Source organism: Callithrix jacchus, chromosome 6 (genome assembly GCF_049354715.1).
Source record: "Callithrix jacchus isolate 240 chromosome 6, calJac240_pri, whole genome shotgun sequence".
Lineage (NCBI taxonomy): Eukaryota > Metazoa > Chordata > Mammalia > Primates > Cebidae > Callithrix > Callithrix jacchus.
The window spans coordinates 104,535,337-104,558,642 of record NC_133507.1 but is presented as its reverse complement, the minus strand read 5'-3'; the positions used below and the strand labels follow the sequence as shown (position 1 = coordinate 104,558,642).

The window sequence follows — 23,306 nt, the reverse complement described above, 5'->3', positions numbered from 1 at the left end:
GTTTTGCATTACTTTTTACAGTAATCGGGAATATGAAAATCATCCACTGACTATTATAGTAAATATAACTAATCTCAATAAACTGCCATCAGTAAGACAAATCTTCATCAATTTCTTATTTGTAGAAGAAATTTCATGGCAATGTTCAATAGTTACATATATTTATCTTTTAATTAGTGGAAATAAGAATTTAAATACTTTCCAAATATTTTCCTGAGCCCAAGTGATCCTCTTGCCTTGGCCTCCCAAAGTGCTGAGATTACAGTTGTGAACCACACCCAGCCTATTATAATTTTAAAAGTAGCTTAACACAGAATTCTGTTTCAGAGGCAGAGAATTGGTAAAGAAATAAAAAATGTTTATCTGTAAATTGTTTATTGGTAAAATCTGTGAAGAACAAAAATTCTGCCACTTGTTTTAGCTTGAACTTTAACATGTAAAATAACTTTAGAGGTTATTAGAAGTATATTTTAAGTTCATAAGTTTTAGGAAGAGGTAAGATAGTATTAGGGAAAGATGAGTCATCAGTCATCCTACTACACTTTGAGATTCATCTTTTTAAAAAGGTGATATATGCACATGATAATTCAAAGAAAAACAAAGAGTGAATAAAGAAAGTCTCTTCTCCCATTTCAGCTACTTTTGTTCTTGAACTCCCAACCTCAGGTGATCTGCCTGCCTTGGCCTCCAAAGTGCTTGGATTACAGGCGTGAGCCACCAGGCCCGGCCCAGCTACTTTTGTTTACACTCAGGAAGGTAATTTTTTTCTCTGTTTGTCATATAGCCTTCTCAGAGACATTCTATACACAACACACAAGCGTATATGCAAAACTAACTTCCCACTTTTCTATAAAATTGTTTTAAAAAAATGGTAGCATATTATGTATGTTGTTCTGCTTCTTATTTCTTTTACTTGATCTTCGAGATCATGTTTGATTAGTACATAAAATTTCACCCTTTTAAATGGCTCTACTGTATAAATATACAACAAAATATTTAATACAGATTTATGACCTTGATAATCTATATGCTGGCAGTTAACAAGGCTAAACTGAGTATTTTTGTAAACCTAACATTTTTGTGCAATGTAGAAATATATTTCTATTTATACAAAAATACAGGCCTTATTTAAAAAAGGTCTTATCAGAGGTATGTTCTTTTTTTTTTTTTTTGATGGAGTTTTGCTCGTTACCCAGGCTGGAGTGCAATGGCGCGATCTCGGCTCACCGCAACCTCCGCCTCCTGGGTTCCAGCAATTCTCCTGCCTCAGCCTCCTGAGTAGCTGGGATTACAGGCACGCGCCACCGTGCCCAGCTAATTTTTTGTATTTTTAGTAGAGATGGGGTTTCACCATGCTGACCAGGATGGTCTCAATCTCTTCACCTAGTGATCCACCTGCCTCGGCCTCCCAAAGTGCTGGGATTACAGGTGTGAGCCACTGTGCCTGGCCAGAGGTATATTCTTATGTAGCAAATCCTCCATCAAGGATTCTCTATTTGCAAATTTGACTACTTGCTAAAATTTATTCATAACCCTCAAAACAGGAAGAAATGGCAATGCTAAATCAAAATGTATGTGCATTAAAAAATTTGATAGACAATGCCAAGTTGCTCTCTGAAGAGGTTCTACCAATAAATACTTCCACCAATAAAGTATGAAGAGTGCTTATTCTCTATACTCTAATTAATATATCCATAATTCCTCATCCACATTTCTGAAACTCCCAATGCTGTGAAATGCATGGTTTTTATTTTTGTAATCTTGCTCCAACCTGTGCTCATTTGACAGCAAATCTGACCTGAACTGACCTAAGATTATTTGTACTCTTTATTAGTCTTACTTAGGGAGAATATATTATAGCTTGCTGTTAACTATTCAGACATATTGATTACAGGGCACATGTCCCATAGCCCACCAGTGATGTTACTTATGATAGTATATGGCATATGTACCAAATAACCTTTCAAAATTCCAAAAATTTGGAATCCCAAAGCATATTTTTCTATATTCTCCCACTACTGCCCCTTTATGTGGAGAATGAGGTCTTCCTATGTTGCCTAGGCAGGTCTCAAACTCCTTGGCTGAAGCTATCCTCCAGCCTACGCCTCTCTTAAGTGCTAGGATTACAGGCATGAGCTCCTATTGCTCCTGGCCCCAAAGCATATTTAATTGAAGGTTTCACATAAAGAATGTGGACCTACATGTAGGTATTATCAAACTTTTGCTCTGTCAATCTCATAGGTGAAATAGTAATTCCTTTAAGTTTTCATTTGCAGTTTTTGTAAATTGCATGTATTTTTCATTTAACTCTGTTTTATATTATTTTTCTTTTTCTTTTCTTTTTTTTTTTTTTTGAGACGGAGTTTCGCTCTTGTTACCGAGGCTGGAGTGCAATGGCGTGATCTCGGCTCACCGCAACCGCCACCTTCTGGGTTCAGGCAATTCTCCTGCCTCAGCCTCCTGAGTAGCTGGGATTACAGGCACATGCCACTGTGCCCAGCTAATTTTTTGTATTTTTAATAGAGACGGGGTTTCATCATGTTGACCAGGATGGTCTCGATCTCTTGACCTCGTGATCCACCCGCCTCGGCCTCCCATGATATTATTTTTCTAAGTGTTATGACAGTATTGTGGTTTTGCTACCAAAATAAAAGCCCTTAGAAGAGTTATATTCTTAAGTAGCTAATACTCCATCAAGGATTCTCTATTTGCAAATTTGACTACTTGCTAAAATTTATTCATAACCCTCAAAACAGCTGCAGGGACTTCCTGGTCATCTAGCAGACATGCACATTTCCAGGTGAGATGAAACAAAGCAACTTGACATTTTATTTTAGTTCTCATACTGTAAACAAGTGGCCTTTTTCCATTCTATGTAGTGCCATATTTTTCACCTTTTTGATTTTTTTTACTGATTTTGCTGTTTAAAAATGGCCCCCAACTGTGGTTTTAAAGTGCTGACTAGTGTTTCTAAGTGCAAGAAGGATGTGATATACCTCATGGAGTAACTATGCGTGTTAGATAAGCTTCCTTGAGGCATGAGTTACAGTGTTGTTGACTCTGAGTTCAAGGTTAATGAATCAGCAATATATATTAAATAAAGTGTCTTTAAACAGAAACAACACTACCCATTAATCAGTTGATGAAAATGTTATGACTTTAGGTCAGGGGCAATTTAACCCTGTATTTTCCCTAGAAGCAATAGTATATGGCATATGTATTAAATTAGTGATTAAATATTCACTAATTTAGCATGTACAAAGACTTTCTAGAGCATGACAACATCGAATGGTGAGAATTAACTCTATTTACAAATACAGTGATATATGTGAGCTTAAAAATAATTTGGATGTTATTACTTAGCTGAAACAAGATTGGCCACTGGTTGATAGCTCTTGAAGCTAGGTAAGAGGTATGGAGGGACTCATACTATTCTCTCTACTTTTGTATAGATTTAAAAATGAGTATTAGAAATGTCATCTGCATCATTTCCTCTTCTATGGATTGTCTTTGCATGTCCTTTTTCCATTATTTTCATCATTGAACTGTCTTTTTTTCTTTTCTTTTTTTTATTCCACCAGTTGTTAAATGACCTTTATTGAAATATTTTCCTTTGTGCTTCTTAACTAGCTGGGCATTCCACAGCACCACTGTTGATGTCATCTATGATGTCCTGAGGGTGGTGGCCATCAACATTACTGCCCACAGAATGGGTAGTCCCCAGGATCTCTTTAATGGTACCCAGAGATTGGTGCCGCATCTGTAGAGCAATGTTGACAATCTCATCAAAAGTGATATTCCCGCTGTGTTTAATGTTTTGCTGTTTCTTTCTGTCTCTTGGTGGTTCCTTAAGGGCTTTGATGATCCACTGATCAGAGGCAGAAGGCACCACCTCAATCTGGGCCTGTCTGTTCTGAATGGTCAGTTTCACTGTAATCCTCAGGCCCTTCCAGTCACCCGTTGCCTTGGCAATGTCATCACCAACCTTTTTTGGAGACAGACCCAGGGGGCCGATCTTGGGGGGCAAGTGCAGAAGTGGCACCGACTTCACCCCCAGTGCACCTCAGGTATACACAACTTTGATCTCGTTGGGGTCGAACTTCGGTGGCATGGTGGAGGCAGCTGTTGTCGGATGAACCCGGATTCAGGATGACTGAAGAAAGTTGTACCTTGGCCTCCTCCGAGCTGAAAGCCGAAAGCCTTTCTTTTTTCTTTGAGACAGGGTCTTGTTCTGTCACCTAGTGACAGTTACTGTGATCATGGCTCATTGCAGGCTCAAGCAATTCTCCCACCTCAGCCAGCCTCTTGAGTAGTTGGGACAACAGACATGCACTACCATATCCACTAATATTTTTGGTTTTGTATTTTTTATTCGAGAAATGGAGTCTCATTATGTTGTCCAGGCTTATTTTTCTTATTCCTTTATGAAGTTATTTGCATATTAAAGAAATAAGCCGTTTCCAGTATTTAAATAATTCCATTTGATGTTAGTAGTTTTTAAGCATACCCCAAATAACAAATTTTATCTTGTCAAATTCATCAGTCTCTTTAAGCTCAGACATGTATCTAAGCTTAACAAACCTCCCAGAGATTTTAAACAATTCTCACATACTTCTTTTAAGCAATTTCATAATCCCATTTAAAAAATTACATTTTGATATATTTGAAATATATGTTGGTATCAAGAGTGAGAGAGGTGAAATATTTACAGATGAATGATATGATATAAAGATCTGCTTCAAAAGAACCTGGTGAAACAAGATTTGTCATGAGTTGACAAGTGCTAAAACTGAGTGATGTGTATATGAAAGTTCATTTTACTTTTTGCTCTCATTCTGTGTATTTGAAAATTTCTAATTACAGAGTTAAGAAAAAAATAGTAATTTTTTTCCAGGTAAGAAAAAAAATGCCTCTTTACAATGACATATTCTAGACCAGTGGTCCCCAACCTTTTTGGCACCAGGGACCAGTTTCTTGGAAGATAATTTCTCCATGGAGGGGGGTTGGAAGAGTGGGAGATGGGGATGGTTATAGGATGAAACTGTTCTACCACAGATCATCAGGCATTAGAGTTTCATGGAGCTTGCAACCTAGATCCCTCACATGTACAGTTCACAATTGGGTTTGCAGTCCTATGAGAATCTAATGTCATCGCTGTTCTGACAGGAGATGAAGCTCAGGCTGTAATGTTTGCCCACCATTCACCTACTGTCTTATGGCCCAGTTCCTGACAGGCCATAGGTGATTACCAGTCCATGGCTCAGGGGTTGGGGGCCGCTGTTCTAAATAGTTGACCCAACCATCCATTCATTGGATAGTCTGTTTTATCTCCAATGATTTAAAAGGCCACCTCTACCATAAGCAAAATTCTAATATTTATCTAAGTGTACTTACGGAAGGGACTATTCCATTTCCACTGCTCTACCTATTAATACACAAGTACCAAAATATTTTCTTTAACATTGTTCTTTCTTTTTTCCTTTAATATTACTCTGATAATATTTTTAAATATCTGAAGTTTTAATATTCTATCCAGGTTAGGATTTTAACAAAAAGAAAATAACCTCAAAGTTCACAGTGGCCTCTATTATTCCAAATGGCAAAGTCATAATAAAAATAAACTTACATTTATATAGTTTGCATTGATGTAGTCTTCATTACCTTTTAAAATGACCCGTGTGGCATCATCTAAAAAACATTTAAAAGAAACAATGTTTTAGTAAAGTTATGTTTAAAAGATTAAATTTAACAGAGACAATGAGATACTTACAAGGAGAAATATCTCTGTATCTATTTTTGGAAATATTCTGAGGTAATTTGGCACAAGACATTGTCATTCCAGGTTTTTTCCGATAAAGTTGCTAAAAAAAAAAAAAAAAAAGGGAACCATTCCAACAAAAGCCATAAACAATTTCTGTTTCGTTTTCCAGACTTGTTTCTATACTAACAGGAAACAGATTTTTTTTTCCCTTTGACTAGCTCATCTACACAATGATATTCCATAGGCTAGTAGAGTACTAAACCAGATTTGCAAATTTGAATTCTTCAGTTTCTGATATAAATTATGTGTCATAGTTTGAAAAGTGGTAAAACTAGTGAAACCAATTTTGCTTAGAGCAGCAGAAGCACCCGAAGTTGTGAGTAGCAAATCTGCAGAAAACATTTAACTTTCATTTAGTTTGGAGGTGTTTACAGTATATGAACTAAGAACTTTGAACAAAAACGAATAGATATATCCTAAATGTTTTATAGTTAAACACTTACCTATTACATCTATGTCAGAGCAAAAAATATTAATGGTGGTCATGTCTAAAAACACATTAAGAACTATCCAGGGGGCCTAGCATGGTTGTGCATGCCTGTAATTCCAGCTACTTGAGAGGCTGAGGCAGGAGGATTGTTTGGATGTAAGAGTTCGAGATCAGCGTGGGCAACATAGTGAGACCCCCTTCTCAAAAACAAACAACAACAACAAAAAATTTGGGTTTACTAATTTAAACAAATTAATTTCATATAGTCTGAATAAAACATTTCAAAATTTACTGTGTGCTTGTGGGTCAAAATATATATTATAAGCACTGAAGAAGCATTCTAGTTCTCTGGATATAATGATCTGTCTGAAAGTTTTGTTTTTTTCCAGTTTTCAAGATTGCACTGACAAAAAAAAAACAAAGATTAAATATGACAAGGTATAAACTTCAAAAATTAATTATTTTCCTTTGGCTCAGGATTTTAAAGGCTGTAATAGCCTATCCTCATCAGCGATGTTTCAAAAAAACAGTTATTTAACTATAGAAAATAATTTAGTTTGATGACATATGTATAAAATTTCCTTATCCCTTTTTAAAAAAATATATTCTATTTATATAACCATAGCTAGTATTTTGGGAATAATTTTTAAAAGTTGGCATTTTGGGACTCTTTATGTCAAACATTATTCAAAATATAATTTTCATTTAGAAATTATAATGCATAGATTAGGTATTTAAGAAACCATGAAACTAGTCAGAAAAAAATCAGCAAAATGATTTTTATATATAATGATATTACTTACATCAAATTGTGTCAGGACTGTTCCAGTGATAAGCCCCTCAGCTAGCTGAATCATTGACTCCCGCAGGGAATGGTCATCCTGATGCACACTATCTAGTGGAGCTTTTTCAGGAATATACTGGAAATCTGGCTCATTTTCTAGCTTTTCTTCCACTACATCATATACAGCTAAAAAAAAAAAAACCAAACCCCAAAACGTATGGAAATCTTAATGAATTCATGATAGGAATTTATCAGATATACTGTATAATGTTTTGTTCAAAAAAGAATTCATTTATGAAGAATTACACCAGATCTGAGTCTGGTGTCACTATGGGGGGACAGAAAGTAGTTGTGGAGTTGAAGAGCTTTGCTGTACCTTAGGAGGGAAGAAGTGTTCTTGGTTACATGGCTGAAAATATCGGTAACTTGAAGAGATAATAAGAAAGATAAGCGCTGCTGAGAAGCAGCTGTGAATACACCTGCCCTTAATTTGGAGGGCCCTAGGGCAAGAGTACAAATGGCATATACACCATATGTCTAACTATGAGAAGTTACAACAAATTGAACACAGTGCCAAACAAAATATACTTCATCCTCTTTCTGTGATGTATCTACAAATCAACCTGGGAAGTCAGACTTCAAATGAGAATTCTAAGTCAGAATTCATGATCATGGTAATGTGAGGAGAATTAGACCCTAGATCCTAGGCCTGTATTCTACCATATTTCTTTTCCCACTCTCAGTTCCATTTTTTAACATAGGGGCCTATAAACATGTATGCAAAGATCCCAGCCCACATGTAAGCTATGTCTACACCTTTCCCTCTATAAACTGTAGCCTCTTAGCCACCTGCTGGGCTGGGATACACATACCATGTGAACCAACCTTGAGAGAATGGATGTGAGGGAAATACCCATGAAGATCTAGAAAGGCTCAGGGTTATCTGGACCCAGAAATGAGGTTTGAAAAAAGTGGTATAGAAAAGGAAGGGAGGTTATAGCTTGGCATGTCCTTTTGGTCTTATAAAATCATGACTCCATTGGGAGAAGAATGAGAGCCAAAGCAGGGCCTTCTAAAATATGGAGCCAAGGTAGGGGCCTCCTTTAACCTTGCCTAAGAGATCTGGTTCCTCCTTGAATATGTATACATTTTTAGAAAAATAAATTTCTGAAATGAAGGATGAAAACACAAAAAGGTATGACAACATTTTGCCTAAAAAGAAATAAGAATTATAGGGGAAAAGATCAGAAAAACAAAAATATATTCTTAGCAAACATAGTTTTAATTTTTAATTATATGATACTTAAAGTAAGAATGGACATGATAGACGTACAATGAAAGAAGATGCACATCTGGCTCCACATTTTGACTATAAAACAATTTAGAAAGATCTTTTGCAAGAAGTAGACTCCAGGTGGGTTCCTCTCCTACTTTAAAGCAAAAGGATGAGATTGGGAATTGCAAAAAGGCTGGGTCTTTGGCATCACATGGATTTTTGTTCATATTCTGGTTGAATCTGTAAGCAGGTAACTGAATGTCTTGGTGTCAAAGTATCTTCAACTCTAGAATGGGAATAATTCATCTATCTCACTGGATGTCTGTGAGGATTAAATGAAAATACACAAAAGAGCTGAGGTGCAAAGAAAGCTTTAATAACAATTAGCTAATATTAGCTAATTGAATTCCTTAGGATCGATTATCAAGAGAAAACAGAATATAATAAATACAGAAAAAATAATATTATTCCTGGTTTAAAATTTAAGTAGTTGTATGTGACAGAAAATGCCTAATGACTCACCTAAGTATCAGGTCTAAATGAACAAGTTCCTTGAAAAGTCAAAATAGAATGTTCTGTTGAAGTCCTTTTAATCTTCCTAGAAAGCCAATGCTAGACCATGAATGGAAAAGAACACAAAGTGGAGAAGATAAAATGAAAACACCTATTTGTGAACAAGAGGTAAAAAGAGGATTGTTTTGTTTTATTTGTTTATAAAAAAGAAATATCCTTGTAAATTTTGCAGGGTTGGGTGTAGTAGTGACAAATAGAATTTAAATGGTATTTTACTTTTCTGTGGTACATATTCAACAAGTGGTAATATGGCATTAACAGTAATTATTCTGTGGCTAAAATAATAATTAATAGTAAATTATACAGAACAAAACCAGAAGAGTATGTCTAATCCTGGGATATTAGACATATAAAATGTTTTTCTTAGAGGAGACTGATAAGAGTTTTGAGGGAACTCTAAACAATGCCATATGAACACTGGCTGAAGACCCTAGGACTGTTAAACTGGATAAAGGGAGGAGGGTTTCTGGGAAAATTAGCTGCTGTCAAAAAAAACTGAAGGAAGAGGGGTTCAACTTATAATGCATAGCATAAAGTGATAGAATTAGGAGCAGGACTGAAGAAAGATGGACTTTTAGTTCGATTTATAGTTTGAGCTATCCAAAGATGGAATGACCTGATTCAGGAGCCACCAAGTGTTCTACATTGGTAGGATGTTCTTAACGTTGTGGTGGAGGAAATTCAAGCAATTAGCACAGGAGCTACAGCTTACGGTGTTCAAGGTTTCTCCAAACCTGGAAATCTGTAACTATGAATTAACAAGTCAGGTGTCCAGATCAGGACATGATTAGGCTAGTAGATATATACTGAAAACACAGACAATATTTTAAAAACACTTCAACTATAGCTTGTTATGGCATTTTCTAAAAGTGGAACAGAGTTCAAATTTACTCATTCATTCAACTAGTTTTTATTGAGTACTAGTACTATGACTACTACTATTTAGGGGAAATGGGAGGCCATTTTAGCTATGATAGGAGAGAAAGCCCTTCTGAAGATGACATCTGAGCAGAGACCTGAATGAAGTATAGGTATGTCATAACGAAATCAGGAAGAGTATGTCAGCAGAGGGAACAGCAAGGACCAAAACCCTAATAAGTGGATTAGATTGGAACATTTGAGGAACTGCAAGAAAGCTAGTGTAGAATAGAGGAAAGTAAGCAAGACTGAGTAGGAGAGCAAGGGGTGGTTGGCAAAGAACTTGAATTCTGCTCCACGTATCAATGGAAGCCACTTTGCTTGGAGCAGGAAACTTAGGTGACTTACGTTTTATATCAGAAATCTGGCTGCAGTGCTCAGCTATAAACAGTACTAAATTATGATAAATATCTGGTACTATATAAAGTACTCACCATTGGGTCGAACTAGAAGCATGAGTTCCCCAGAATGTCTCTCACAACTAGCTTTAATAAACAGCACAACCTGATCATGAGTATGTTCTGTGATGTCCCGACCATTGATCAGTACAACTTGGTCCCCTTCATTCAATCTAGGGACACAGAGGTCAGCCTGTAATGTAATATAGATAAGGTTTCAGATTGGCATGCAACTTTCTGAAAGTAGAGCACAGGATTTTATTTTTATAGACCCTACAGCAGAAAAACTAAACTACATATAGAAAAGCATCTATTCTTTTATTCATCTGTTTTTAAAATGTAGAAATCTAGCTTTGACAGAAAGATAGTATTTTTGTTCCTTCTTCATTCAACAATTTCTTTCCTGGTGACCTGTTATATGCACAGACATACAAATAATACTGATGATTTACAGGTACATACACACGAGTAGCCCTAACTTTATACTGTCTAGATACATACAAATTTCAGTTACCATGGTTTAGTTAAATAACACCAGTCCCCCAACAATATAATTCAAATTTTAGTTACCATAGTGTATTTACTGTGAATAACTGAAAAAAGTACAAACATTGTTACTAGCTCTTCAGTAAAAAAACACTACATAAATAATATACACCCATCATAATGTGGCCAGTCACATCAGTTCTTTCAAAGTCTGCTGGTCATCTGACAATGCACATCTGTTTTCAGTTCAAGTGCAGACAGGAAAGCATGTAGCTGGGCTGCTTCCTAGTCTCCCAGAGATAAACCCATCTTGAAACGAATAACCTAAATCTAAAGAGGAAATTGGCCACAAAAGATGAAAGTGCAGCAAAGTGATTAATGCTGGAGGTGAGGTTTGAATTGACCATAAAGAGTCAGAGAAGCAATAGGTGACCATGGACATTGTTAATACTACTATTTTTCGAGAGACTCTAGATATGCAGCCAAAGGAACTTTTGGAGATACTTCACAACATCAAAAGTTCAAAGGACAAAACGTTGAAAGCATGTCAAGTAGATAGGATTATGACAATCTGCCAAGGCAAGAAAGGATGCTCACTTCGTGTTCTGAGCTGTACCACAGGGAAGGGGCAAGCACCATTCAAACTACTCATGATGAGTTTTTCCACAAGAAAATAAAACATTTAAATTCTCATTATTTCTAATGTTTTGAATTACAGGACGCAAGAATCCATATTAGCTTTACTATTTTTTTCATTTCTATTTACCTTTATAAGAGACAGTAAGGGAAATTCTTAATGTTTTGACAATAAATTTAAAGGTCATGGGAACAACTAATTTTTCCCGTTAATCATCAAGATCCTGCATGATTTCATCTTGTATGGTCATTTTCATAGTCTTGCACTATAGTGCAAAGTAAGAAGACAAAACAGTAATTAAGGTAGAAGAGACAAAAGAAATAGAAATATGAACAGCATGTTCTAGGAACACAGCAATGAAAACATATGGGAGAGAAGTTTGAAGAATGATACGCCAGGCTGAAAAGGAAATGATGGGGTTGGATTTTACAAAAAAGTTGTGGTAAAGGCATAAAGAAATAAAAGTGCAACTATTAAAATTCATTATCAATACAAAGTCAATAAAATCCAATAAGATATTATCATCAGTAGAAAGAAAATTGGTCTAGAAGTTACTCTGCTGCTTCTGAAATGTGTGACCTTAGACATCTGAAGTTCCGGAAACGGAACAGATATCTAACCTGACTGTTTCTTAGAGTTGTTATGAAGGTAAGGATGAGATAATTCAACCCAAAGCTTTAAAATCTGGACCATTCAAATTTAGAGTTATGTGCATTCTCTCAAGTTGCTTTTCTGTCTACTTATGTAGTGAAGTAGATGGTAGACATTCATATATTCCCTCTGTGCACTAGCAGTGTGATGCTTTTGTATACCAATTAGTTCCAAGTTTTTATAAATGTCTGTGAGATAACTGAAGTGTGGTGAACTGGGAGCCAATGGTACTGGGGAAAATGGAGTAATGGGCTAAAGCAGACAGAGCTTTCCCTCACATTATTTTGTGCATGGTGTGGTTGACAGAAAAAAAGAGGTGGTCTATGTGTTAAAGAGGATAGCTACGAATCCCTTACCATGTCCATTATCACTAACGGGAACTCTCTTACAGTTAATATGCCTTTAGTCAGATATGTTATAATTTTTAATTTGCCTTTCATTCTGATCTGACAAGTCTAAATAAACTGTGTGTGTGTGTGTGTATATATATATATATATACACACACACACACACATACTCATACAGAGCAAGACCCTGTCTTGCTCAAATATATATGAGGGTCTTTCTGTGAGTGTGCATGTGTGTGTGTGTGTATTTCAGACAGGATCCTGCTATTTGAGACAGGGTCTTGCTCTGTTGCTTAGGCTGGAGTGTAGTGGTATGATCACAGCTCACTGCAGCCTTAATCTCCTGAGCTCAAGTGATCTTCTCACTTCAGCAACTGGAGTAGCTGGTATCACAGGCGTGTGCTACTGTATCTGGCTAATTTTTAACATTTTTTTGTAGAAACAAGGTTTAATTATGTTGCCCAGGATATTCTTAAACTCCTGAGCTCAAGCAATCCTCCCACCTCAACCTCCCAAAGTATGAAGAATATAGGTATGAGCATCATGCCTGGCCAATAAATTGTATGTTAAAATGAGTTTTGTTGGAGCAACAGCTTTTGATTACAATTATCGAACAGAAAGAGAAACATAACTTTAATTGGGAGTTATTTTATCCATTTCAGAAGGTGTCCAATATAAAAAAATGACGATATTTGAACTCCATAAATACGTACAACTATTATGCATTAAAAAAAATAGAAATCTTTTTCTTTTCCCCAAATTGCCTAAACTGTGGTTTCCAATTAGAAGGTTGTGGTGGTCTCTAAATTAATAAAGTAATATAAAAATAATAAATTCCTATTGTTTTAATTTCTCCCCAATAGAATGACTATGTTTTAATTTGTTCTAAACTTCAGCCAATATTTATGGAACATAGTTCTACAAGGCAGAAGGCAAAAATTATCAACAATATGTATAGATTAAAAAGAGAACTTACGAGTCTTAGAATTCTGTTTGGAAATGAACATATTTATGGAATATTCTCTGAATCCTTGACTTAATTGAAAACTATCCATATTCATTGCTCAGAAAAATGAATACTTCTTTTTGTGTGTGACTCACTGACTATTACAACTGCCATATAAATAAAGAAATGTATATTACCTTTTCTAATTATAAGAGCAATACATGTTCATTGTCATGATCCAGAAAATTAAAAAAAGAATACAGAATATATCTGCAATTTCATTACCCAGATGTAAGACTGTTAACATTTTAGCATGTTTTCAGAATTCTTCTATGTATGTAATATTTTAATAAACTGGATCAAACATATTTGTGAAATTATAACATGTATTTTTCCATAAGGCCATCTTATGGATGTATTTCCATATTTATATAGTTATGCTATCATCTCAAAAGATACAAAGCAACATATAATTTGTTTCCCCAACTCTAATGATTAACATTCTGATTTTTCATTTTAAACTGTTATAAATCATACCATAATTAATATCCTTGTATAGTATTGTTTGTTCCCTAGTCCATATTTGATTATTTTCCATTCTAAACTTTTATAAACCATACAATTAATATCCTTGTATAAATATTCTTTGTCCTCTAGTCCAATTATTTCATTAGGGGAAAATCCTAAATGTGAAATTGTCAAGCCAAATGATATATAATTGTTTTTTTTTTAAGTTGTAAATTTTTGCTTTTAGCAAAGTTGTAAATCATACCACTAAAAGAGTTGACAGGGTCTATAAGATTGTTAAGAAACCATTTGTGTTCCTCCCTGTTACCTCCCCATCCCTAGAGGAAACTTTTTTCAACAGTTTAGCTATATCTTTCTGTATTTACCACTGCATCTCTAACATCTCCCTATTATTTTTCTTTTCTGTTTTAGACATTATCTATTAACTTTCTACATGATAGATGATAGTTCATCAATCCTTCATCCCTTCATCTGCTGTCCCAATCATATTCATATTTCCCATCAAATGTATATAAAATAATTTTGGATTATCTCTACCATCTTTGTCACCATCTTTTACATATATATTAATAGTATGTCCCCAGGAGTCATTTTATACATAATAGCCCTGGTCTTGTTCCCCAACCACAATGGATGTTTTTCAAATGAGGAAATATGATCCACACTGACTCTATTAAGGGTTTACCTCCCAGGAGTTCTGAGAGGTCACTGTGGTGGATTGAGGATCACAACAGCAGTAGGTAGTTAAGTACAATTTCTATTTAGTGGAGACTTAGGAGTTACAATCTGGGGTGTGTGTGTGTGTGTTAGCTGTGTTACAAAACTCTGTTTAAAGCTACTACTAAGTATATTGTTTTTACTTAGATTGGAGTGTTTATCTGGAGTGGCTTGAGAGATAGGCTGATTCAGTGTACAAATTCATTTGAACTGAAAGAGAGGCATCAAACAATCACATAAAAAGAAACAGATGAAAAGTAGAAAGTCTTGATGATTTTTAAAGTTCTTTGTAGAGGCAGATTGCATCTGTGCTCTTTAGTTTTGTGTGACACCTCACAAGCTATCGGATGTCTTTATATTTAAATAAGCTATTTGTGTTTACGCTCATGCCAGGGGTATTCCATGAGTATCCTATCATTTTTGCAAAAAAACAAGGTCCTTAAAAACCAAAACCAAAACCACATATCATGATATCCTTGATCAATCTCAATTGTAATTTTCAAACCAACTTTGAGGTTGCTGCAAAGCACCAAAAAAAGCATAGCTGTCCTCTTTCTCTCAGGCTGCTGCTTCATACCTTTCCTAGGACTGAGAGAAATTAAATGATAAATGGTGCTTGAAGATCATTTAGGTAAGAAAAAGCTAAGTAAACAGAGTAGACAACAAAAATGAAAATTTGAAAGCAGTATTTGCTATATAAAACAATAATGAAGATGATGTACCTACAAATAATTAAGAATTGTTCTATGATGAACAGAAAGTTCATGTTTGTGCAAGCTGAATGATGAGTAACAGGAGAGTCATCATAATGGATATATATGTTTTCTCTATTTTTGTTTAGAATGGTCATATTTAAAAATTGTTTTAATTGTCTTTATAGTATCAATTCCATTTGAAGTAAAATTTTAAAGAAGTGTGTAGACAAGTATAATGTACTTAAACTACTATAATAAAATATAAACAAAACCCCCCACAAAACTATACCTGTCTATATTTTGTTGTTTAAGAGGGTTATTTTGATAGAATTTATTAATGCTTTAGAAGCACTCAAGGTCATAAATAGCTTCTTTATAAAAACAGGGATTTAAAAAACTTATAGAAAAAGTAAAAACTAATTTCCCAGCAACTTAAAGAGATTCAGCCAACATTAGACACTTGATAAATAAAATAAATGAAATGATTTCCTTTACTTAAACTAATAACAATTATAAAATAAGTACATATTTTTGACAACAGGATTTATTTGAAAAATTTGGATAACTCACAGGTGTTCCTGGTGCTACTCGAGACACAATCACAGGCATCTTCTGATCATATCCTCCCTTAAAAAAGACAGTAAGTCAAATGCTAGTCAAATATTACCAAAATAAGAACATCTTACTTTAAAAACTAAGTATAAAATAAATTCCAGATTACCTTTACATTGAATCCAAACCTTCCATTTTCATCAGGTTTCATTTTGATTAGGACAAGATTATCATGTGGAATACCACCATTAGGCTTAAAAAGACAAAATTAAGTAACTTGTAATTTTGTTCACTTAAAATCTATCCTTCAAGCTTTTTGTAACTACACTTTGCAAACAATCATAATTCTAATAAAAATTTTAGTTCAGGAGAGTAAATTTCTTTGACTAATAAAATAACTTGCAGTTAGCCCAACCAGAAACATTCTCTCATGCATTCCTGCCACCACATGCTAGACTATTAAAGTGACAAGAGAAACAGGGACCATGTCTGTATTAATTGCTCTTATCTGTAGAACCTGGCTCATAGCAGGCCAGGTTCATATATATGAATACACAGCAAGGGCTCATAAGTATTACATGAATTCAAATGATACTTCTCTGTTGCTTGATATATGTGATTTTAAAAAACAGCTTTATTGAGATATAATTTATATATCATACACTTCACCTATTTAAAGTGTGTATTTCCATAACTTTTACTCTTGTCACAGAGGTGTACAAACATCACTATTATCTAATTTTAGAATATTTTTATCAACTCCAAAAGAAATCTTGTATCCATTAGCAGTTATTCCCCATTTCCCCACCTGACATCCTCCAAAGTCTAGTCAACCATGAATCTATTTACTGTTTCTTGATAGATCTGTTTTGGACATTTTACATATATGAAATCACACAACACATGGCTATTTGTCATGGGCTTCTTTCATGCAGTATGTTCTATGCCCGCTCTTGGAAGGAAAGAATCTTACTAGTTCTTATCAGAGATGATCTCTTCTAGGAGTCTTCCCTTACCCACACCTTATTTAATTATATGCTTTGTGCACTCCATGATCACTTCTAATTATAGAACTTATATCGAGTTACATCATGGTACAATTCATGACCAAAGAATATAATGAGAAAGAGAAAGTACTATAATACAACTTACAACTAAAAAATGCCACAATACAAAAGAAATTTCATTTAGGATTTTAAAAATTCAAAGAAAAATGAAAATATCTGAAGAAGCTACTTACAGTGGGTTTTTCAGGAGAAGATGGAATATCAAATGTTTCATTAATATGACCTTCTAGATCTTGTTGTGAATGTGAGTAATGAATTTGATTCCAACTGTTTTTCTTTGATTGTTTGGGTGGCAAAGCTGGAGGCTTCCCATCTCCAGGGGTCTCTTGTGATCTAGACAATAAAACAAAGTTGGAAGTTGTTTCAGACCTTAGTTTTTAAAAGTTAGAGTCAAGCAACCCACATATTTACAATGTCTAGTAGTAGACAGGCTCTAAATACTATGTTTATTTGGGAGTGCCATTTTTTAATAAAAACTTTCCTGACTTTGAATTAATATAAATCTAATTTCCTACTTTATCAAATTTGTAAACAATTATATAATAAAATATATTTTAAAGATATTCCTGTGAAGATACCTATTAATCTACTATAACATAGTAAACACCTTTCAAAAAAAATTTTCAGGTTTTCAGAGGAGTCATGTGGGTAGCCAGGAATAAGGCAGGCAAGAAAATCCAGAACTGATAATTGGGTAGTTCCACAGATAAAATATCTATTCCCATCTAAATAACTCAAGAGATTGGCCTAATCTATTTAGAAATAAAATACAATTCATCGAAGTAATGAATTCAATGATGTGGTAAGGATTAGAAATCTGGGGGCTGGGCGCGGTGGCTCATGCCTGTAATCCCAGCACTTTGGGAGGTCGAGGCGGGTGGATCACGAGGTCAAGAGATCGAGACCATCCTGGTCAACACGGTGAAACCCTGTCTCTACTAAAAATACAAAAAATTAGCTGGGCATGGTGGTGCACGCCTGTAATCCCAGCTACTCGGAGGCTGCGGCAGGAGAATTGCCTGAACCCAGGAGGTGGAGGTTGCGGTGAGCCGAGATCGTGCCACTGCACTCCAGCCTGGATAACAAGAGCGAAATTCCGCCTCAAAAACAAAAAAAGAAATCTGAGTAAGTGTTAAGATCATCACCAGAGACAAAACTGGTTAAGATACTGTCAGAATATACTATTTAAGGTGAGAAAACAAAATCCAATTAACCTCAGAGAACATAAGCCTCAATTTGTGGCAACAGGAATCGATAAGAAGAGCTAAATATAAAGATAACTTCAGGGCAGAAATTCTGGCTTTTAACAACCATAATGTGTATAACAATATTACTTGTAAGCTTTCCACAAAGGCCAAAAGTGGAAATTTGTGGTTCAACTTGTGTCTTAAGAACTATGAATCCATGGAAGTTGTGCATTTGGGAGAAGTAAAAGAATAAACAGGTAAGGGGAAAATTGTTCTTCATAAGAACACTGACCACTATTGGCATTATTATCTGATAAAAGAATTAACGTCTTACTGCCTAAGGACAGGTATAAGAGATGACAGCTACTGTGTAAAGCCACATGGCTGCTAATGTGGCACTCAAGCGTGCATTTTACACCGAGTATCTACTCTTCTGTTGTCTGACGAGACACCTAACATCCAAGCTATAAGGTCTGGAGACAGTCCAATTCTTAAAAATAATAGTATTTCTAAGCGTGCACACACTCAAAAAAATCTGCCAAGTATAAGAGAATGAAGAGACATCACGCAATTGGGAGAATGACCAGGCAGCATAGTGAAACAGGCCTATGAGAAAGAACAGCTGGTACCCTCAAGGAAGAGACCTATAATTTTCAAAGAAGGCCAGCATTTACTAACAGGTAGTTTGGACAGGAGTAGGGAAATATAAACTAAAGAAAGAAGTAGGGATGAGGGTTGTAACTGGAGACATACAAGTGGAGGAAATCATCTGGCTTTAAAGAAGAGAGCTGGAAAAGATCTGAATTAGGAAAGTGAAAAACAAAGGCAATCCTGAAGGGATTATTTTTGTTACTTTTAAAAAAGAAAAATGAACAACCCTTGAAAATCATGAATTAAAAAAAAAATGGTAAAGGCACAACTGTACATAGGAATCTGTCACAGAAACATAAAATTTATTCCAATATAAGACTAGAAAACAAAAACTACATTCTTGTTAGACACTAATACAAATGTCCCAGAAATGATAGCTCTTTTAAAAACTCTTATTTTCCAGTCTGGCCAACATAGCAAGACACCATCTCTAAAAAAATTTTTTTAAAAAATTGGCCAGGCATGTTGGTATGCACCTGTAGTCCCAGCTACTCAGGATGCTGAAATGGGAGGGTCATTTAAGCACCATAGTTTGAGGCTGTGGTGAGCTATAATTGTGCCATTATACCCCAGCCTGGAATACAGAGTGAGATCCTGTCTCTTTAAGAAAAAAACAAACTTCTTATTTTCTAAGATGTACATCAAGCGATCATTTCTCATTTACTGTTATTCTAATCTTCAACGGGCATTTAACCCAACATGTACTGTATTTATATTACATTAGATACAGATAAAATTCTGATTCAAAATTCAGGCTTCTTGACATTTGGCTGCTTCATTCTGATAATGACAGTGTTTCAAAGTAAATGCCATTCTAGGTTGATTACTAATTAGTGTACAAGGCACTTCAAAAAATAAAAAGTGCATGTAAACTATCAGAGATATGATTAATATATAAGAATAGAACTGACAATGTCATGTGATTTTATCAGTAGGAATCCATTCCAGAATAAGCCTCCCAGTGACCTGAGATTCTTGGTTTCAACCAAACTCAACAGCTCTGCCCTTAGCTCCCAAGTGTAAGTGATAGAACCTTTAGCCAGAGATGAATGGCAGGTAAGCATACTGAAGCTACAGGGATCTGTAATTAGTCTTGATGTCATAAATACAGCATCTAATATGGTGCATTCTCTAGGTCCCTATGGCTTGGTATCTCCTTCTATTCAAACCTTTGATTTTTAAAAAATTTCCTTCTCATTGAATAGCCTAGTTAGTATTTGAAGAGTTCATAATATATTGCTAGACTTGATCAAGGGTGAAATGGGAATTGGAGACAACTGAGCTGTAGATGGAAATCATCATTGCCAATAGCTGAGAGGGGTAGAGGAAAGGCAAAGCTTTGAAGACTAAGCAAAAGAAATTGATGAGGTATGGACAAAGCTGTGGAGATTCATTAGATAAGACTAGAATGGAATAGTCCAGGAAAGAATGGCTCAGGAAAATGGATTTAACACTTGAGGATGGTCAGGCATAGTGGCTCACACCCATAATCCCAGCACTCTGGGAGGCTGAGGCAGGTGGATCACTTGAGCCCAGGAGTTCAAGACCAGCTTGGGCAACATGGTGCAACCTTGTCTCCACAAGAAATAAAAAAATTAGCTGGGCATGGTGTTGTGTTCCTGTAGTCTCAGCTACTTTAGAGGCTGAGGTGGGAGGATTACCTGAGCCCAGGAAGTCAAAGCTACAGTGAGCTGTGATTACACCACTGCACTCCAGCCTAGGCAACAGAGTAAGACCCTGTCCCTAAACAAACAAACAAAAAGTCACCTGTGGATCATGAAGTCTGCCTAAAGTATCTTGTGATAGGGATGTAAGAATCAAGTTGAGAATCTGGAGAATTCCTCACTGTGTTCAACCAGATTCTCATACTTCAAATATCCAGAAAAACTATTGATAATATATTCAAAGTTTTCAGAATATATCCTAAGAGCTTAACTAAAAAAAGCTATATAATTATTATATGCTTACGGCAACTCTTTGAGGTAGATATTATTATTATCCTGTTTTTTTTTTTTTAAACGATGAGGAAACTGAGGCTTAATGAGATAACTCACCAAAGGTCACCTAATTAGAAGTAGTGGACCCACATTTTAAACCTAGTCTGAATCTAGAGCTCGTGCTAGTAAGCACTATGATATACAGTTGTAATCTCAAAGAAAATTACTGCAAAAAGTAAGAATGTTATTTTAAATCAGAGGTTTCCAAACTTTTTGTAGCAGTGGAATCTTTTCTTCAAAAAAAGTTTCTCAGAATCCAATTTACAAAACATAAATGCTAATAAGCACCCCTACCTGTCAGTATTTGAGGCCTCAATAGAACTCCCAGAACCCTTGCTATATTGTCCAGGCTGAGGGGCAGTGACTATTCATAGGTACCATCATGGAGCACTACATCCTCAAACTCCTGGGCTCTAGCAGTCCTTCTGCCTCAGTCTCCTGAGTAAGCTGGGACAACAGGGGCACACCACCACACTTGGCAATTTGACATTTTGAAAAATGTTAAATGGAAGGCAAATAATGAAAATGTTATGTTCAAGTGTACTATGCTGGTTACAGAGCAATATATTGTCACATAGTAGCAAAACGTTTGTCAGAAATGTCAATCAAGATATGTGGAAAAAATGTACACAATTTATTTCAGTCCAGTCAGCTTTAATTTCCTTATAAATTCTTCAACAACAGCAGTGAAAAAAACTTATTTTTCAGTTAATGCAGCTCTCTATTGCTGACATTAGAAATTTGTATCCTAATGAATTTAATCATCCAATTCACATACTCTGTTGTAGACTGTGGTCTCCTTTACTTTATCCTTAGCCTATAAATGATAACTTTATTCTAAACAGTATAAGCAACCACCTGTACTCACTTAAATAAAGTATTAGTAAGATGATTTTATCTAACAATTAAAAAAAAAGAATATGTGAAAAAACCTGAAAAAATATCTATTTCATTACATGATGAAATGTTCTGTGCTTAATCCAATACATCATTTGAATTATTTTCACATTTGGATAACAGAAAAACTAAAATCTCGGTCCCATATTGAACTCGAGTTGGAAGAGGCGAGTCCGGTCTCAAAATGGAGGTAAAACCGCCGCCCCCAGCCCGACTCCGGCCGTCGCCGTCGCCATCGCCGCGGGGGGGAGGAGGGCCATGATCCAAAGGAACCAGAGCAGTTGAGAAAACTGTTTATTGGTGGTCTGAGCTTTGAAACTACAGATGATAGTTTAAGAGAACATTTTGAAAAATGGGCACACTTACAGATTGTGTGGTAATGAGAGATCCCCAAAGCAAACGTTCCAGGGGCTTTGGTTTTGTGACTTATTTTTGTGTTGAAGAGGTGGATGCAGCAATGTGTGCTCGACCACACAAGGTTGATGGGCGTGTAGTGGAACCAAAGAGAGCTGTTTCTACAGAGGATTCTGTAAAGCCTGGTGCCCATCTAACAGTGAAGAAAATTTTTGTTGGTGGTATTAAAGAAGATACGGAAGAGTATAATTTGAGAGACTACTTTGAAAAGTATGGCAAGATTGAAACCATAGAAGTTATGGAAGACAGGCAGAGTGGAAAAAAGAGAGGATTTGCTTTTGTAACTTTCGATGATCATGATACAGTTGATAAAATTGTTGTTCAGAAATACCACACTATTAATGGGCATAATTGTGAAGTGAAAAAGGCCCTTTCTAAACGAGATGCAGTCTGCTGGATCACAGAGAGGTCGTGGAGGTGGATCTGGCAATTTTATGGGTCGCGGAGGAAACTTTGGAGGTGGTGGAAACTTTGGTGGTAGAGGAGGTTATGGTGGTGGAGGTGGTGGCAGCAGAGGTAGTTATGGAGGAGGTGATGGTGGATATAATGAATTTGGTGATGGTGGCAACTATGGCGGTGGTCCTGGTTATAGTAGAGGGGGCTATGGTGGTGGTGGACCAGGATTTGGAAACCAAGGTGGTGGATATGGTGGCGGTGGTGGAGGATATGATGGTTACAACAAAGGAGGAAATTTTGGTGGTGGTAACCATGGTGGTGGTGGGAACTATAATGATTTTGGAAATTATAGTGGACAACAGCAATCAAATTATGGGCCCATGAAAGGGGGCAGTTTTGGTGGAAGAAACTCGGGCAGTCCCTATGGTGGTGGTTATGGATCTGGTGGTGGAAGTGGTGGATATGGTAGCAGAAGGTTCTAAAAGCAGCAGAAAAGGGCTACAGTTCTTAGCAGGAGAGAGAGCGAGGAGTTGTCAGGAGAGCTGCAGGTTACTTTGAGACAGTTGTCCCAAATGCATTAGAGGAACTGTAAAAATCTGCCAAAGAAGGAGCGATGATCCATAGTCAGAAAAGTTACTGCAGCTTAAACAGGAAACCCTTCTTGTTCAGGACTGTCATAGCCACAGTTTGCAAAAAGTGCAGCTACTGATTAATGCAATGTAGTGTCAATTAGATGTACATTCCTGAGGTCTTTTATCTGTTGTAGCTTTTTCTTTTTCTTTTCATTACATCAGGTATATTGCCCTGTAAATTGTGGTAGTGGTACCAGGAATAAAAAATTAAGGAATTTTTAACTTTAAAAAAAAAAAAAAAAAAGAAAAAGAAAAACTAAAATCTATGGATTCCAAGTTGCAAAGTATTGTATCTAGACTGCAAA

The 23,306-nt window shown here is 35.8% G+C and overlaps 1 protein-coding gene and 2 pseudogenes across 6 annotated transcripts in view; 1 reads left to right on the top strand and 2 right to left on the bottom strand.

The window, feature by feature from the left end:
- Window positions 1-23,306, bottom strand: part of PTPN4 (protein tyrosine phosphatase non-receptor type 4) — a 229,265-nt gene that overhangs the window by 23,352 nt on the left and 182,607 nt on the right. For all 6 annotated transcript variants that reach the window (XM_002749530.7, XM_078327965.1, XM_017973535.4 and 3 more), the window contains 7 exons: window positions 17,001-17,160; window positions 15,930-16,013; window positions 15,779-15,835; window positions 10,237-10,393; window positions 7,055-7,221; window positions 5,771-5,861; window positions 5,627-5,688 (listed from right to left, as the gene is read on the bottom strand). In XM_002749530.7, coding sequence (XP_002749576.1) covers window positions 5,627-5,688; window positions 5,771-5,861; window positions 7,055-7,221; window positions 10,237-10,393; window positions 15,779-15,835; window positions 15,930-16,013; window positions 17,001-17,160 — 778 coding nt within the window. The remainder of the gene's footprint in view (window positions 1-5,626; window positions 5,689-5,770; window positions 5,862-7,054; window positions 7,222-10,236; window positions 10,394-15,778; window positions 15,836-15,929; window positions 16,014-17,000; window positions 17,161-23,306) is intronic.
- Window positions 3,551-5,307, bottom strand: LOC144576768 (large ribosomal subunit protein uL11 pseudogene; annotated as a pseudogene).
- On the top strand, window positions 19,785-23,100 carry LOC108592904 (heterogeneous nuclear ribonucleoprotein A3 pseudogene; annotated as a pseudogene).